This window comes from Orbicella faveolata, unplaced genomic scaffold, assembly GCF_042242905.1.
Source record: "Orbicella faveolata isolate gen_17 unplaced genomic scaffold, um_ofav_v1 contig_24, whole genome shotgun sequence".
Classification (NCBI taxonomy): domain Eukaryota; kingdom Metazoa; phylum Cnidaria; class Anthozoa; order Scleractinia; family Merulinidae; genus Orbicella; species Orbicella faveolata.
In genome coordinates this window covers 26,062,817-26,077,500 of record NW_028301552.1, presented here as the reverse complement: position 1 = coordinate 26,077,500, position 14,684 = coordinate 26,062,817, and the positions used below count along the sequence as shown (strand labels likewise).

Here is a 14,684-nt window from a genome sequence, read left to right as displayed (position 1 = left end):
ATCATATTGAATTATTTTCAGCTTTTTTGGAAGAAAGCCGTGAAAGCCAAATGTAAAATTTAAAAAGGAAAGTAAACAAAACCCACTAAATAGAATTTCTCTTGTTATTTTTTTCTTAGCTCGGTTGTTTACAGAAAATTTTTCACGAACGAGTACTATCCATCCGGGTATTTTCCTCAGACGGGCACCATGGACTGATAGTGTTTCTCGGTGGATAAACACTATCGCGCCACGTGATCAACTTAAACCAATAAGAATCGGAGAAAATTTAATGGTGAACTATAATGGATGATAATGTACGAGTGGCTCAGCCAATCAGATTAAAGCATTTGCATAAGTATACTAGTAGAATTCTACTAATAAACAATTAGATTATGAGCTCGAGATTTCTATCGCGCGATAGTTTTAAGGCACAGCCCGAGTCAACTGTCACGCATAGAAATCGAGGGCAAATAATCTAATTGTTTTAGTATAAATCTACTAGTTGTTCAAAACTTTATCCAAATCCTCTTCACAGACACTTCGAAAACGCCAAGAAGTGGCCGTCATTTCGTTAAGGGAGCACACTGCTACCCTACTCACTATCTGTCACAGAATAGATAGTGAGTAGCGTAGCCAATCAGAGAACGCCGTTCGTAATAGAACGCTAGTAGATTTATACTAAAACAGAATTGATAGTGAGTAGCGTAGCCAATTAGAGAACGCCGTTCGTAATAGAACGCTAGTAGATTTATACTAAAACAGAATAGATAGTGAGTAGCGTAGCCAATTAGAGAACGCCGTTCGTAATAGAACGCTAGTAGATTTATACTCAAACAGAATAGATATTGAGTAGCGTAAACAATCAGAGGATGGCATGCACGATAGAACGCTAGTAGATTTATATTAAAAAACACGGTACATGTTTTCTATTCCTTAAATAATGTCGTCTCTCTCGTAAAAAAAATATGGGCGGATCGTGATACCATCTTATATATCAACGAATATCTATATTTTTAAACAAAAAATGCTGAAATTGAAGTCAGAGATTGACATCAGTAAAATACTTTGCCTAAGTAGCTATATATAAAAGTTGTTTGGTAGAGTCAGTGTCATACACATCTTCGAATGTTGTAAATACTCTTTTTCTTTGGCCATCGTAGCTTAACAAGAAATAAAACGCAAACTACGGTGATAAACATGGCAATAAAACGCGTTATTGGAAAACAAAAATAAAACTATATCATTTATTTAAATTGACGTTTCGTATGTTTCGACGTACATCTTAATACGTCTTTCACGTAGTATCAGCCTTGCAGTCTATTATCTTCAGAAGTGACCGTTTAGAATAGAAGTAACAGCTAAATTTTAAATTTAAGATAAGTAACTAATTAACAATAACAATGACAGAAGCTGAAAAAAAATTTATTAGCAGACTAAGAGATGCGAAGTAATAAAGATAAAACTTTCCGCTGCCAACACTATCATTTAGGATAGGTTTCAATTTCCTAATTAGTGGAGTTTCCTTTATCTTGCAAGGTGTATCTGACCGACCTTTTGCTAATATCTCAAAGCGGTCCCATTTTCAGTTGTGGAACTGAACAAAACGTAGATTGATAGATTGCATGACAGAAAAACCGAACATTTTTTTAAAAGCGATCACGAGTAGCTGAGCCTGTCACGAAGGACAAAAAGGGTGGGAAATCAACGATGCACCGAAACTCTTTGAAAGTGATTCAAAATATTCAGGATAATCTTGATCTGACCGATATATGGCGGGACTTAAACCCAGAGGGGAGAAGATACACATGGAGACAAAACAAACCTGAAATACATTTTCGGTTGGATTTTTTCCTTGTAAGTGTAAGTCTCGCCAGAAGAATTTTAAAAGCTGACATCCTTCTCGGCTATATAACAGACCAATCTTTGTGCAACATCGCTATTAATTACCAGACACTTCCCAGAGGACCAGGCCTTTGGAAATTACAGTCTGTGAACTCATCACTTTTGGGAGAAATGGATTACGTAAACAATAAAAATCTACTCTTGTTGAAACGGTCAACCAATACGAAAGTGATGAAACAGTACACGAAGTGTTGTTATGGGAAATGATTAAGCTTCAGATTAGAGATACTGTACTTCAATCAGTACTCAAAGGAAAATCAAAGAAAATGAAGAACAAGGAAGCCGGTATTGAAAATGAGATAGCCGCTCTCGAAAGACAACTTGAGATCTGTATAAAGAACGACGAAGAAGCTGTTGCTGAACAATTGAGGGTGAAGAAAAAGGAATTAAAGAACATAATGAATACAAAACAAAAGGAGCCATAATTAGATCCAAAGCGAGATGGTATAATTGTAGTGTATTGAGCCAGCGGTTGACATTATGAGCATGCGCACCTATGCGCATTCTGTTCCATGTGCTTCGATTGCAATAAACCAAATACATGACAGTGGCGACGAGGATGAAGTCGTAGGAAAACGTCGAAAATATGACTGCTATCGGGAAGATAGAGAGTTTTGATGAGACACAAGAGAAATGGGAAACTTATGCGGAACGTGTAGAACAGTTTTTCTTAGCAAACAACATCGATGAGGACCGCCAAGTGCCAACCTTGTTAAGCTTGATCGGCAGCAAAACGTACACATTGTTGAGGGACCTTCTTTCACCGGATAAACCAGCCACGAAGAGCTTCCAAGAGATCGTCACGACCCTTCAGCAACACTTAAATCCTAAACCATTGGAAATAGCAGAACGCTTTTGTTTTTACAAACGAAATCAGCGAGAAGGAGAAACCGTGTTGGCCTACGTAGCAGAACTGAAGAAACTAGCGACTCACTGCAATTTTGGCGCGAACCTTAACGAAGCTTTACGGGATAAATTGGTATGTGGCCTTCAAAATATGCAGATACAAGGGCGTTTGCTTTCAGAAGCAAAACTGAAATATTCCAAGGCTTTGGAGCGATGGAAACTACCGTTCGTGATGCTTCGGAATTGCACAGTGAGCTGCACGCAGAACCTCGAGTTGACAAGATCTCAGATAACAGCAAACCACCGCCACCGCCACCGCCACCGCCGCCGCCGCCGCCGCCGCCGAACCTCACGCCTAAAGGTTGCTATCGATGCGGAGGCGACTGGCACGCATCACACAATTGCAGATTCAAGGACCAGACATGTTATTATTGTGGGAAGGTGGGCCATATTTCCAGAGTTTGTAACTCGAGACGACAAGGTAAGCCGAAGCAACCACCCAAAACACCACAAAACACTCAAGTCCATACTGTTCAGTACAGTGAAATTGATGAATTTGAAGATGTGTTAGGAAGCATGAAGATACACAATGTGAGGAAACCGAGCAGTAATGTAATCTGGGTAGATCTGAAAGTAGAAGGGAAACCGTTGAAAATGGAATTGGACACAGGCTCGGCTGTGTCGATCATTCCACATGATTTGTACAAGGGGAAATTTAACGACAAACCCTTGCATAAAACGGAACTAATGTTGAAAACCTACACGGAGGAAAGCATTGTTCCACTGGGAGTGCTTAAGGCAAATGTTGAGTACAAAGGTGAGCAACCCTTACTGTTGGATCTGTATGTGGTTAAGAATAAGGGCCCGGTGTTGATGGGAAGGGACTGGCTCTACAAGATACGCCTGGATTGGTATGCTATTAAATCTCTGAAAGCTTCACAAACCCCATCAATTGCTAACGAGCGTCTGCAGACCATGCTAGACAAATACTCTGATGTTTTTGAAGATAAACTTGGAACATTCAAATCAGCTAAGGCAAGGCTAACCCTCAAAGAAGATAGCCAAGCTCATTTCTGCAAAGCTCGTGCCGTACCTTACGCCTTGAGGCCCAAGGTTGAAGAAGAACTGAGAAGACTTCAGAATGAAGGTATTCTGACGAAAGTTGAGTGGAGCGACTGGGCAACGCCCATTGTACCTGTCCCAAAGAAAGATGGGTCTGTCAGAATTTGTGGTGATTACAAAGGCCCAGTGAACCCAGAACTACAAGCTATCCCTTACCCCGCATTGAAGATATCTTTGCAAAGCTTAGTGGTGGGCAGAAATTCTCAAAGATTGACCTTCGTCAGACATACCACCAACTAGAGATGGAAGAAGGTTCCAAGAAATACCTCACCATCAACACACACACAGGTCTGTTTCAGTACAACAGACTGGTGTTTGGCATCACATCAGCACCTGTAATCTGGCAGCGCACCATTGATCAAGTGCTGGAAGGAACATCTGGCACAAGCTGTATCCTTGATGATATGATCATTACTGGCAAGGATGATGCAGAACACCTGGCTAACTTAGAAGAAGTTCTACGACGGATTCAGCTTCATGGGTTGAGAGCAAACAACGCAAAATGTGAGTTTTTCAAGGAGAAGATAACTTATTGTGGACATAACATCGACAAAGATGGCCTACACAAGTCAGCAGAGAAGGTAGAAGCAGTATTGAATGCGCCACGTCCAAACGATGTAGTTGAAGTGAGATCTTTTCTCGGGCTAATCAATTACTATCACAGGTTCCTGCCTAACCTATCGACAGTAGTGCATCCCCTGACACAACTTTTGGAGAAGAATCATCAGTGGAAATGGACAGAACAGTGCGAGATAGCATTCCGCAAAGTGAAAGAAATTATCACGTCAGAGCAAGTTTTAACGCATTATGATCCCAGCCTACCACTAAGGCTTGCTTCTGATGCATCCCCTGTCGGTATTGGAGCGGTGCTGTCTCACGTGATGCACGACGGTACCGAGCGACCCATAGCTTTTGCTTCAAGGACACTCGCCAAAACTGAGCAAAAGTATGCACAGATTGACAAAGAAGCCCTGTCAATAATCTGGGGGGTAAAGAAGTTCCATATGTATTTGTTTGGCCGCTCTTTCACATTGTACACAGATCATCAGCCCTTAAGTCAATCTTTCATCCCTGTGGTCACTGCAGCTCGACTGCAACGTTATGCCTTGTTCCTGGCGGGCTATGATTACACCATTGAATACAAGAACACTAAAGTTCACAGTAATGCCGATGGTCTTTCCCGCCTTCCACTCGTAAAGGAATCCAGAGATGAAAAAGTTGTCGACCCTGTGGGTGTATTTAATTTGATGCAGTTTGATCCACTGCCAGTCACAGTGGATAACGTTAGGCGAGAAACACAGAGAGATCCTGTTTTGGCTCAAGTGTATGAGATGACCGGTAAAGGTTGGCCACACAACACTGCTCCTGCACTCAACCCCTATTTTGTTCGCAAAGATGAGATCACATTACAATCAGGCTGTCTGATGTGGGGAATAAGAGTCGTAGTACCTCCAAAGTTGCGCCCTCAAGTTCTCGAAGAACTGCATCAGGGACATATGGGGGTCGTGAAGATGAAGGCCCTCGCCCGAAGTTACATCCGGTGGCCTGGAATCGACAAGGAAATTGAACTGACGGTTAAGTCCTGCTCAGGTTGCCAACTAACACAGAGAGAGCCCAGTACAGTACCGGTACACGCATGGGAGTGGCCTTCGTTCCCCTGGCAACGAATTCACATTGATTTTGCAGGTCCGTTCCTCAACAGCATGTCCTTGGTGGTAGTGGATGCACATTCAAGATGGCTAGAGATAGAGAGAATGACTAGTACAACCTCAGAGAAGACCATTGAAGTCCTTCAGAAGTTATTTGCCAGATATGGAATACCAGCCCAGTTGGTAAGCGATAACGGGTCGCAATTCACATCAGAAGAGTTTCAGCAATTCCTTAAGAGAAACGGAATCAAACACATCACGTCAGCACCTTACCACCCTGCCACCAACGGGCTGGCGGAACGCTGTGTGGGGAGCTTCAAAAGTGCGATGAAGAGTGAAACTGAAATGAAATCCTTGAATCTTAAGTTGGCAAAATTTTTGCTGGCTTATCGGAACACTCCCCACTCAACCACTGGAGAGCCACCATCCCAGTTGTTCTTGGGAAGAAGATTACGCACTGGACTGGACCTTTTGAAACCAGATCTCAGCGTCCAGATAAACAACCGTCAGATAGACCAGTCTGTCGCCAAGGGTGGTTCTGTAACGCGGCATTTTACCATTGGCCAGAGAGTAATAGCACGAAATTACAATGGAAGATCAAAGTGGGTACCAGGTACTGTGCGTGCACAACTAGGACCCCTGTCTTTTGAAGTGGAGATTGGGCCTAACCTAGTGTGGCGTCGACACACAGACCAAATCAAAGATTCCAATGTTCCTGTTGCAGACAACCGTACACCAGTTATCCAGCCGTTGCTGTTCCCGCCCCCAGTCAAGTACCATGGTGACCAAGTAGCTGAGCCGCCTGAGCAGACAGAAGCCGTCCCACGGGAAACGGGCTTTCAGCCATCCAATCCAGCGGCTAAACCTTCAGTTAGCAGCCCGCCGAGCCAGATTGAACATGTTCCTGTTAGAAGATATCCTACCAGAGAGAGGAAGCCCCCAGCCCGACTGGACCTTTGAACATTGAACTGCCCATTTCTAGGGCTCTGACTTTATTTTTAAGAATAGCATGTTGTGTCGAAGTTTTGGGGTATGAGACTGGCTTAAGGGGGAGGAGTTGCAGTGTATTGAGCCAGCGGTTGACGTTATGAGCATGCGCACTTATGCGCATTCTGTTCCATGTGCTTCGATTGCAATAAACCAAATACATGACAATAATGAAGGTGAGAAACATAACACTGAAATGTTTCCTGAGCCTAAAAAATCGCCACTGCAGAAAAAAAAAAGACAATCATGCAGATCATGGCAAAGAATGGAGCAAATCTTACAAACGTCTCAGATATTTTTAAAGAGTGTATCTCTTTTTATAGTGATCTTTACACAACCAAAAGTATCAAAATAACAGAACATTTGGAAAAAAAGTTTTTCGGCTATGAACACCACAAACTCGACGAAATTGATAATGTAAAATCCGAGGGTCCCTTAACTGAAAGAGAATGTCTAGAAGCTGTCAAGTCAATGGAATCCGGTAAATCACCTGGTACAGACGGCCTCCCTGCTGAACTTTATTAAGTTTTCTGGAAAGATTTATCTCCTTTTCTCATAAGTTTCCTGAACAGAAGCTGTCAAAAGGGAAAACTAGCTATAACTCAGAGGAGGGGTATCATTTCTTTGATCCAGAAAAAAGACAAAGCATTAAACGAATTGAAGAATTGGAAGCCCACAACCTTACTTAACTGCGATTACAAAATTGCGTCAAAAGCGATCGCTTCTCGTCTTCAGTTGGTGTTGTCGGATCTAATGGATCACGAACAGACCGGTTTTCTGAAAGGCCGTTCGATTGCGGAAAATATTTGTTTGATCACTAACGTTATTTCCTATACCCATTCGAAAGATCTTCCTGGATTACTCCTTTTTATCGATTTCGAAAAAGCATTCGATACTATTGAACGGACCATCGTGTGGAAAACGCTAGAGCATTTTGGTTTTGGTTCCTCTTTAATTAATCGGATTAATTTCTCTTGAAGCTGCATAGTAAATAATGGATGGTCAGGTGCTTCTTTGGCTAAGGTAGAGATGTAAGGCAGAGCTTCCCGCTTTCGCCTTACCTATTTATTCTCTGTGTCGAGGTGTTAGCTACAGCTATTCGTGGAGACAACGACATAAAAGGAATCTCCGTGGGAAATGTCGAGTGTAAATTAAGTCAGTATGCGGACGACAACACGATGTTCCAATCGACCTTAATTTCGGTTATATGATAACAATGTTTATAAGGTTCACAATTTCGTAATTGTAGTGTAGAATACTACGCTGAGATACGAAAAAAAATGTGAATAAAAATATTCCTCGTCTGTTCGTTTGTGTTTCAGTCACTGATAATTCAGTCGCTGTCACGAGTGTGCAAGATCAAAACGAAATACAAACTGTATGCATTGCGAACACATCAGTGTAAGTACTGTCGATAAAATGTCGTAAGAATGAATGCCATGGAAGCATTTATCGAGCAAATAAAATACACATTTTCAAACTGGTGTTTAGTTGTTTTTTTATATACTACCCGGAACTTGATGCAACGTTTGTTTTATTTTTATAATGCTTGTTACAATTACAGATGGAAATTGAAATGTTCATGGTGGTAAAAAGCCGTCTGAAGCGGGTCGATCAGATTGTTCGTTTACTTTTTACATACGGAAATTCTGGTTTCTCTATTGAAGTATCGACAGATGTTTGCTTCGCTTATAAAGGAAAAGATATTCAGCATCGCTGTGAACTATCGTTTAAGCTTAATAGGATAAGATTTCTACTATGTCTTTTATAGTCTAAAGGATGTCATTGTTTCTGTGAATAGCTTGTACGAAGTTCGAATTATTGACGTCGCCGTCCTTTGCGAAAATACACATCTTAAGCATTTTGTTTTTGACGACACATCGGGACCCGCGAAAGTTTCCCGCGTCCACTAGCGTTCCCGTCCTGGCCTTTCCCGTCCTCGTATCTTAAGGTCCCTAATATCAAAGATCTCAGTTGTTGACGATGATTTTGAGGTCATAATTTAGAGACTTTAAAGAGAAATACTGCTTATCTGCCTCTTTCCTTGATTTTATGGAGTGACCTCGACCATAAGGAGCGCTATGAAGTCTTTGAAATTGAAGACGTAAGATGAAAAAGATCAGGGGTTTTCGGTGCAAAAACTGATTGCAGCAACCAAGTCGACTAAATTAGCGTAGTGCGTTTGTTTGCAGTATCAGATTGTAAGCAGTGTATGTAGAACAATGTAAGTAGCATAAATATTAATTGTACCGAAAGATTACTGTAAGTATTGTACCGCAATGTACGTAGAGAATTCCGTCTAAGGCCCAGTTCAATCGTCGTGCTTCTGCCGTGCCGAACTAATTTCAGGAATTAAGTTCGTCAAAAGCACGGCGTCTGAATCAAACGTTTGAATTCTGTTCGGCAAGCAATCAAGTTCGACAAGATCTGCCGTGCTACACGACTCTGGCACGGCAGCGATTCAAACGTCGTGCTTCTGCAGCGCTAAACAAAATTCATAAATTATATTAATGTATTTTGGCGAGATTGCGTTCCCACGGGGAATTAGGAGGAGAATTGTTACGAGGCATCTGTATATCCTGAATTTGGTTTAAATTTGGCACGACGTCTGAATCAGAGTTGTTTTCCTGCCGTGCTACAGTCGAACCTAAGTGCAATTTAGTTCGGCAAGACAGAAGCACGACGTCTGAACTGGGCCTAAGTATCCTTAATGTAGCTAATGTAAGTATCATATTGTAAGTAGTGTTCTTTGTGTGGTTATAATTTAAAAAAAAAAAATTGTTTATCTTTCCATCGCAGATCATTCCTTAGCTACTTAATGCTTTCTTCCAACTCCTAAAAAATAATTACGATCATTTAAAATATAGCAGTTGGGTCGGAATAAACAGAATCAAGCGTAGCTGACGGTTTCTCGGGTAATAGCACACCCAAGGAGGCTACAAGAACAATGGAGCGCGGGGTCATCACCGGCCAACAAAATCCGACCATGTAGCCATCGAACGAAAACCATGATCTTTTTAATCACTGCTCAATTAGGGCTCGCTGATAACCAACAAGGTTCCAGAAATATGCTGTAGTTTAGTTACAAATGACAATACCCGAAATCTATTACCATGTTAATGGAGCCATATCTATATTCCTCTTCAGAAGCGCTCTGATACAATAGGGTCTCTTGTCACGTTTCCAATTGTACAATCTGAAACCCACAAGCGGCGCAGGTCTTCTACAGCGTCTTTGCCACAATTCTCTTCCCCAGGAGAGGCTGGTGGTTCTCGCTTCCGGCGAGTTTCTGCTGGGAGTGCGTCAAACGTCCCCACTCCCTCCACCTCAGGACAGGGTGAGACCCCACTCTCTCCGGGAAGTTCTTATGTTTCTGGAGCAGCAGAAGTGAGACGAGGCTCGCGATCAAGAAGGTCCTCAATAGCGGCTTCAATGTTGGGTTCCAGTGATGCGACTCAATCGAGGAGAGATTCAGTGCAGGCTGATGGTAAAAAAGGTTCAATTGGATTTTCTACCTTGGCTTCTTCCCTTGTCAAGTGGAAAATCAATTCGTTGAGAGCAGCCAGAAAAACTCAAGAGACCATTGCTAAGGTAAGTATTTCACTCTCATAAAGGTTTACTAACTTATCTAATGAACAATTAGCCCAAGAGCAACGTTGAGCATTTCTGTACATTCGTAGCAAAATCTCTTGAGACCAACTTGGTCTGTGGACTGGTAATTGCCCTTAGAAGTTTTGTGTTCTCGGCCACCCCTCTTGCTTTGGTCCCGGCGGTCAGTCCATACATTCACTCTCATTTTAACCTCTCTACAACGACGGCTAAAACTCGTCCCGACGGCTAAAATAACCTCTCGAAAACGGCCAGTTAATCAACGACTAACAAACGCTGTATACAAACCCCTTTTTTGTGGAAAAAGGTCACAAAACTTGATCCGTATTGGACGTCGTTGGTCTCCGTTTTTGTTAAGTTTCTTTTTTATTGATGCATTTTCATTCATATATATGCTAAAACAAGTATTTTTTTTTTAAATGTTGCACTCCCGAAAAAAAAGTGAGTCATATCGCACCCTCGCCTCGGCCTCCCATAACTGCTACCTCTCTACAAGGGCCACTTTCCTCTGTCCAAATTTTGAAGGTGGCCGTTGTAGTGAGGTTCGACTGTATAATATGTCAAAGAGACACGTGACCTCAATGAGCTCTAAACTTGGGCCCGCAATATGGTCACGTGTACTGGTCACTCGATACCTTTTTCTGCCAGTGGCAAGTGTCATTTGACCATAACATGGATGTCCAATATCAAAGACGTAGGCTGTAAACCAAGGCTGCATGTCTCACTCCACCTATTCAAAAAACCGTTGTGAAGCTAATATTTATGTTTCTTCGAGGAAAAACTTCTCGCGGGCAACTTTGAACCCAAAGGCCTTCGACAGAAACACCCAATGAGTCTCTTAATAGTTCCTGCCTGCAATCCTTCACAGTGCTACCAAAGCAGTTCAGACCACTGGTCGAATTTCTTATGAGTGATTGTCGACTTCAGAGATTTGAAACTCGTAAGATAACTTTAGCGTTTCCGCGAACGCTTATTAATTAACACTAACGCGGTCGGTTCAGACGGTCGAAGATAACACTACCCAACTTGAATGAATGCTAAGATTTAGGCTTCAACCAATTCATGTCATTCGGTCGTGCCAGTCTCAGTTTTTGTTCGGTCGCGGCAGAGTTCGGACGTTTAGTCGCTGCTTGTTTGTTTCGTTATTTGAAATAGTTTTCGTCAAAATCATACCGGTTCACTGGTCCAGTTTTTACCATTAGAAGATATGTTCAACGTTCTCGAATTAAGCATCTTTTAGAATTAAAACTCAATAGTCTAGTTACAAAATTCAGGTGTATATTCGGGGTCAGTTACTTGACCAGTCAATCATAGGTCAGACACGTGTTATTCTTGTCATCAGGGTGAGAGAGACAGAGAGAGCAAAAGAAGACTGCTTTATCGACTTCAGGTACTTACCTTTTTACTAATGACAAGTATTACTTCCCATTCAAGGATGCCAAACATCAGGAGTTCATGGATAAAACTGCTGACCGCATAAAGACTGAGGTATGCACCTCACCTGAGATTTTCACAATAAGTGTTTTTTAGTGTTGATAAAAAGAAGCGCAGCCTCTTTGCACAAGAAATTAAAGAAGCCAAGCCCCGAACGTTTTCTATACCATCATACTCTTGACCGGAAACACGTTGGTATGCCCTCTGTAGCTAATAGTGTTATGGTAGTTCGTATAGGCTATCAAATGATTTCGCAGTCGAATGCAATTTGGAATAAATAGTAGACATAAAAATAAAAGACTAAACAAAGTTGTGGCGAGTGCAATTTGTAGTCTTCGAAGAATTTACGGGTGCTTAGTTATTCCAAAAGTTACAAGAGAAAAATCATTTGATCACTTGTTAATACTATTTATGCAATTTAATTTTAACTTTCTTCACTCCATATCAACTTTTTTGTTCTGCCTTGTTTGGGATTAGTTGACGCGCTCTCAGCCAATCGCATGTTGAAATTTTTGCATATATTTATTTACAAAAGTAATTGCATGTTTAATTGTGTTTCCCTGATCGTTTGTTACTAAGCTGACTAGTATGTTGTGCTCGTTTTAGCTTCCAAGATCATTGTTGGTTAGTATACAAGAGGAAGCATACCCCATTATACTTAGAACAGCCCAAGGTATGAAATAGGTCTTCTGAAATAATGATACCGTAAACTTCCGAAAGTAATTTTTTTCCAATCAATAGTCAGGTGTAAGTTACGTATGGCAACTTGATTTAAGGCACTCTATGACAAGGGAAGGTATTGCTTATGCCACGAGGCGTTGTGTCAGTTCGTGCCACGTCAGTTAATGTTGCGCCGTGCTAAAACAAAACCCGTAGAATTTTCATCAAGTAACAGGAACGTAATATAGGAAACTTTGATCCAAGTTAATATCATTTTCAACAGGAGCGTGTCAAAAGGAACGTTTCTTCAAATTTAAATTGAAAACTCGATATTATTACAGCGGACTAATGTAGTAGTGCGTCATGAAGTACAAATAGTTTATCTTGGTATCCAACTAGTTTTCCTGCAGCAATATAGATTTAAGCTGGAAGAAGAGCCCAGTCGTGCAAACATTAGATAACGTGTTGGCTCCGCGAAAGTAACGACTCTTTGAAAGTAACGTTCCCCCGAAAGTAACGAGCTCTAAAGGCTGCTAAACCCGAAAGTAACGGGCTTCGTTTCTTTCGAAAGTTTACGGTATTGCGATTCATGTTAATGTATGATCTGCTGCTATGTTAGGCTAACAATACTCGACTCGTGTTTCTCCCATAAAATGCCGGTATATTGAAATTATCAGTATTCTGATAACGCATTCTGCCAAATTCTACAGAAAGCCATCAACGTATCCCTAATTTAAACTCTGTGAAATCTGCGCTTGACGTTAAAGACTTATGAAACAATAAGAGTAAAACTTGCTGTTAGACCCTGTCGTTTACTTGAGGCATAGGATTTCAAGTGTTTTATTGTTTCTCTCTTTGCATCAGTTGTTAACACGGATCTTTGTTTTATTTTTAAGCATACAGATCTCAGCTAGGAGCGAAACACAAGCTGACGTTGCAAGCTTCTGATCGACTGATGGATCTTATCCGTGATTTAAAGACTCCTTACTAAACTGTAGGCAATGATCAGTCAATCGACTATGCCTGTTCAACATACTTGAATGTTCTCGAATAACTTTACAATGAAAACTGCAACAGTGTAAACTATTTAAACGTTTCTTTCAATTAAAGTATCATTTAAAAGAATCGTCAGTCGCAAAATCAGCATCAAGTTTAACGACACAACAGCGCCCATGTTGATAACTTGCGATATCATTAAAACTGAGGGAAATTTACCGGCAGAGGTGCGAGTACGTTTTTTTTTTAACGTTGCCTTCGAATTCGTCTCTTACTGCACGATTACTGCATGGTAAAAACTCCCAACATGAAATGAATATCGAGCACGGGGTCTTAGCACATTTTGCGATAGGAATGCAGACAACCCATTGCATATATATGGTAAGGTCTCGTCATCGTTCAAAGGAATATAGCTCAAAGACAAAGATATACTACGAGTTCACATTAGAAATAAATTAGACAAGAACGTACCTTAACGTCTCAGTTTCAATGCAGTAAAGCTTCGACCTTCCTTGTAAATTTTCGGGAGAAGATAGTCGCCAAATTTAGCCTACGCCAAAACTTTCCTCCAAACTGACAGGCAAATTGTGAAGGGGAAAGTTCTAGCCTTCGAATGATTTAAACAGTCACAAGAGAGTGTTCATTATAATCACAATCATCCTTCTGTTTCGGGCTTACGGTAATAGCTTGGATGAATAATACTTTTATACATCCAGTGCACCAGGTTAGTGTGCGTAGCACATTTCCCTACGGCAGTGAGACATGGGCGCTATTCGCTCGTTAGGAACGTTATTTCCACCCTTGCTGTCTCCATAGAATACTGGCCATCACCTGACATACTAGCCAAACTGGCGAGCAGACCAAGTTCGTTAGGCTCGGCTTGTTCTCACGGCGTCAGCTACGCTGGCTTGGTCGGGTCACTTGGGTGGAGGATAATAATAATAATAATAATAATAATAATAATAATAATAATAATAATAATAATAATAATAATAATAATAATAATAATAACCTGTAAATTTATTGACATGGCAGTACCATCAGACAGAAACACATCCGTGAAAGTCAGTGAAAAACTATCCAAATATAAGGACTTGGAAATCGAAACAAGCCGAATGTGGGGCATGAGAACGGAAACGATACCAGTTATCATTGGAGCACCTGGAGCTATCAAAAAGGGACTAGGAACTTATCTTGGACGAATTCCCGGCCAATTAAGCATCAGTGAACTACAAAAGATAACCTTGCTAGGTACAGCACACATTTTGAGGAGGGTGCTATCAAGCTAAAAACTCGCTATCCCCTAGTGCCCCAGGACCATGGTTTGGTCTCGGCCCTAAGGACTCTAAGCAAACATTACGTGAGGACGATAATAATAATAATAATAATAATAATAATAATAATAATAATAATAATAATAATAATAATAATAATAATAATAATAATAATAATGATAATAATAATAATGGCATTTCGGGCAGTATATCCACAGGGTGG

The 14,684-nt window shown here is 41.1% G+C and overlaps 1 protein-coding gene across 1 annotated transcript in view; it reads left to right on the top strand.

The window, feature by feature from the left end:
* Positions 1 to 13,316, top strand: part of LOC110067941 (uncharacterized) — a 17,874-nt gene extending 4,558 nt beyond the window's left edge. Inside the window, exons 6-9 of the mRNA XM_020775287.2 lie at positions 9,636 to 10,079; positions 11,532 to 11,585; positions 12,138 to 12,204; positions 13,088 to 13,316. Of these exons, the coding sequence (XP_020630946.2) occupies positions 9,636 to 10,079; positions 11,532 to 11,585; positions 12,138 to 12,204; positions 13,088 to 13,182 (660 nt within the window). The 3' untranslated portion in view covers positions 13,183 to 13,316. The remainder of the gene's footprint in view (positions 1 to 9,635; positions 10,080 to 11,531; positions 11,586 to 12,137; positions 12,205 to 13,087) is intronic.
* The last annotated feature ends 1,368 nt before the right edge of the window (positions 13,317 to 14,684 follow it).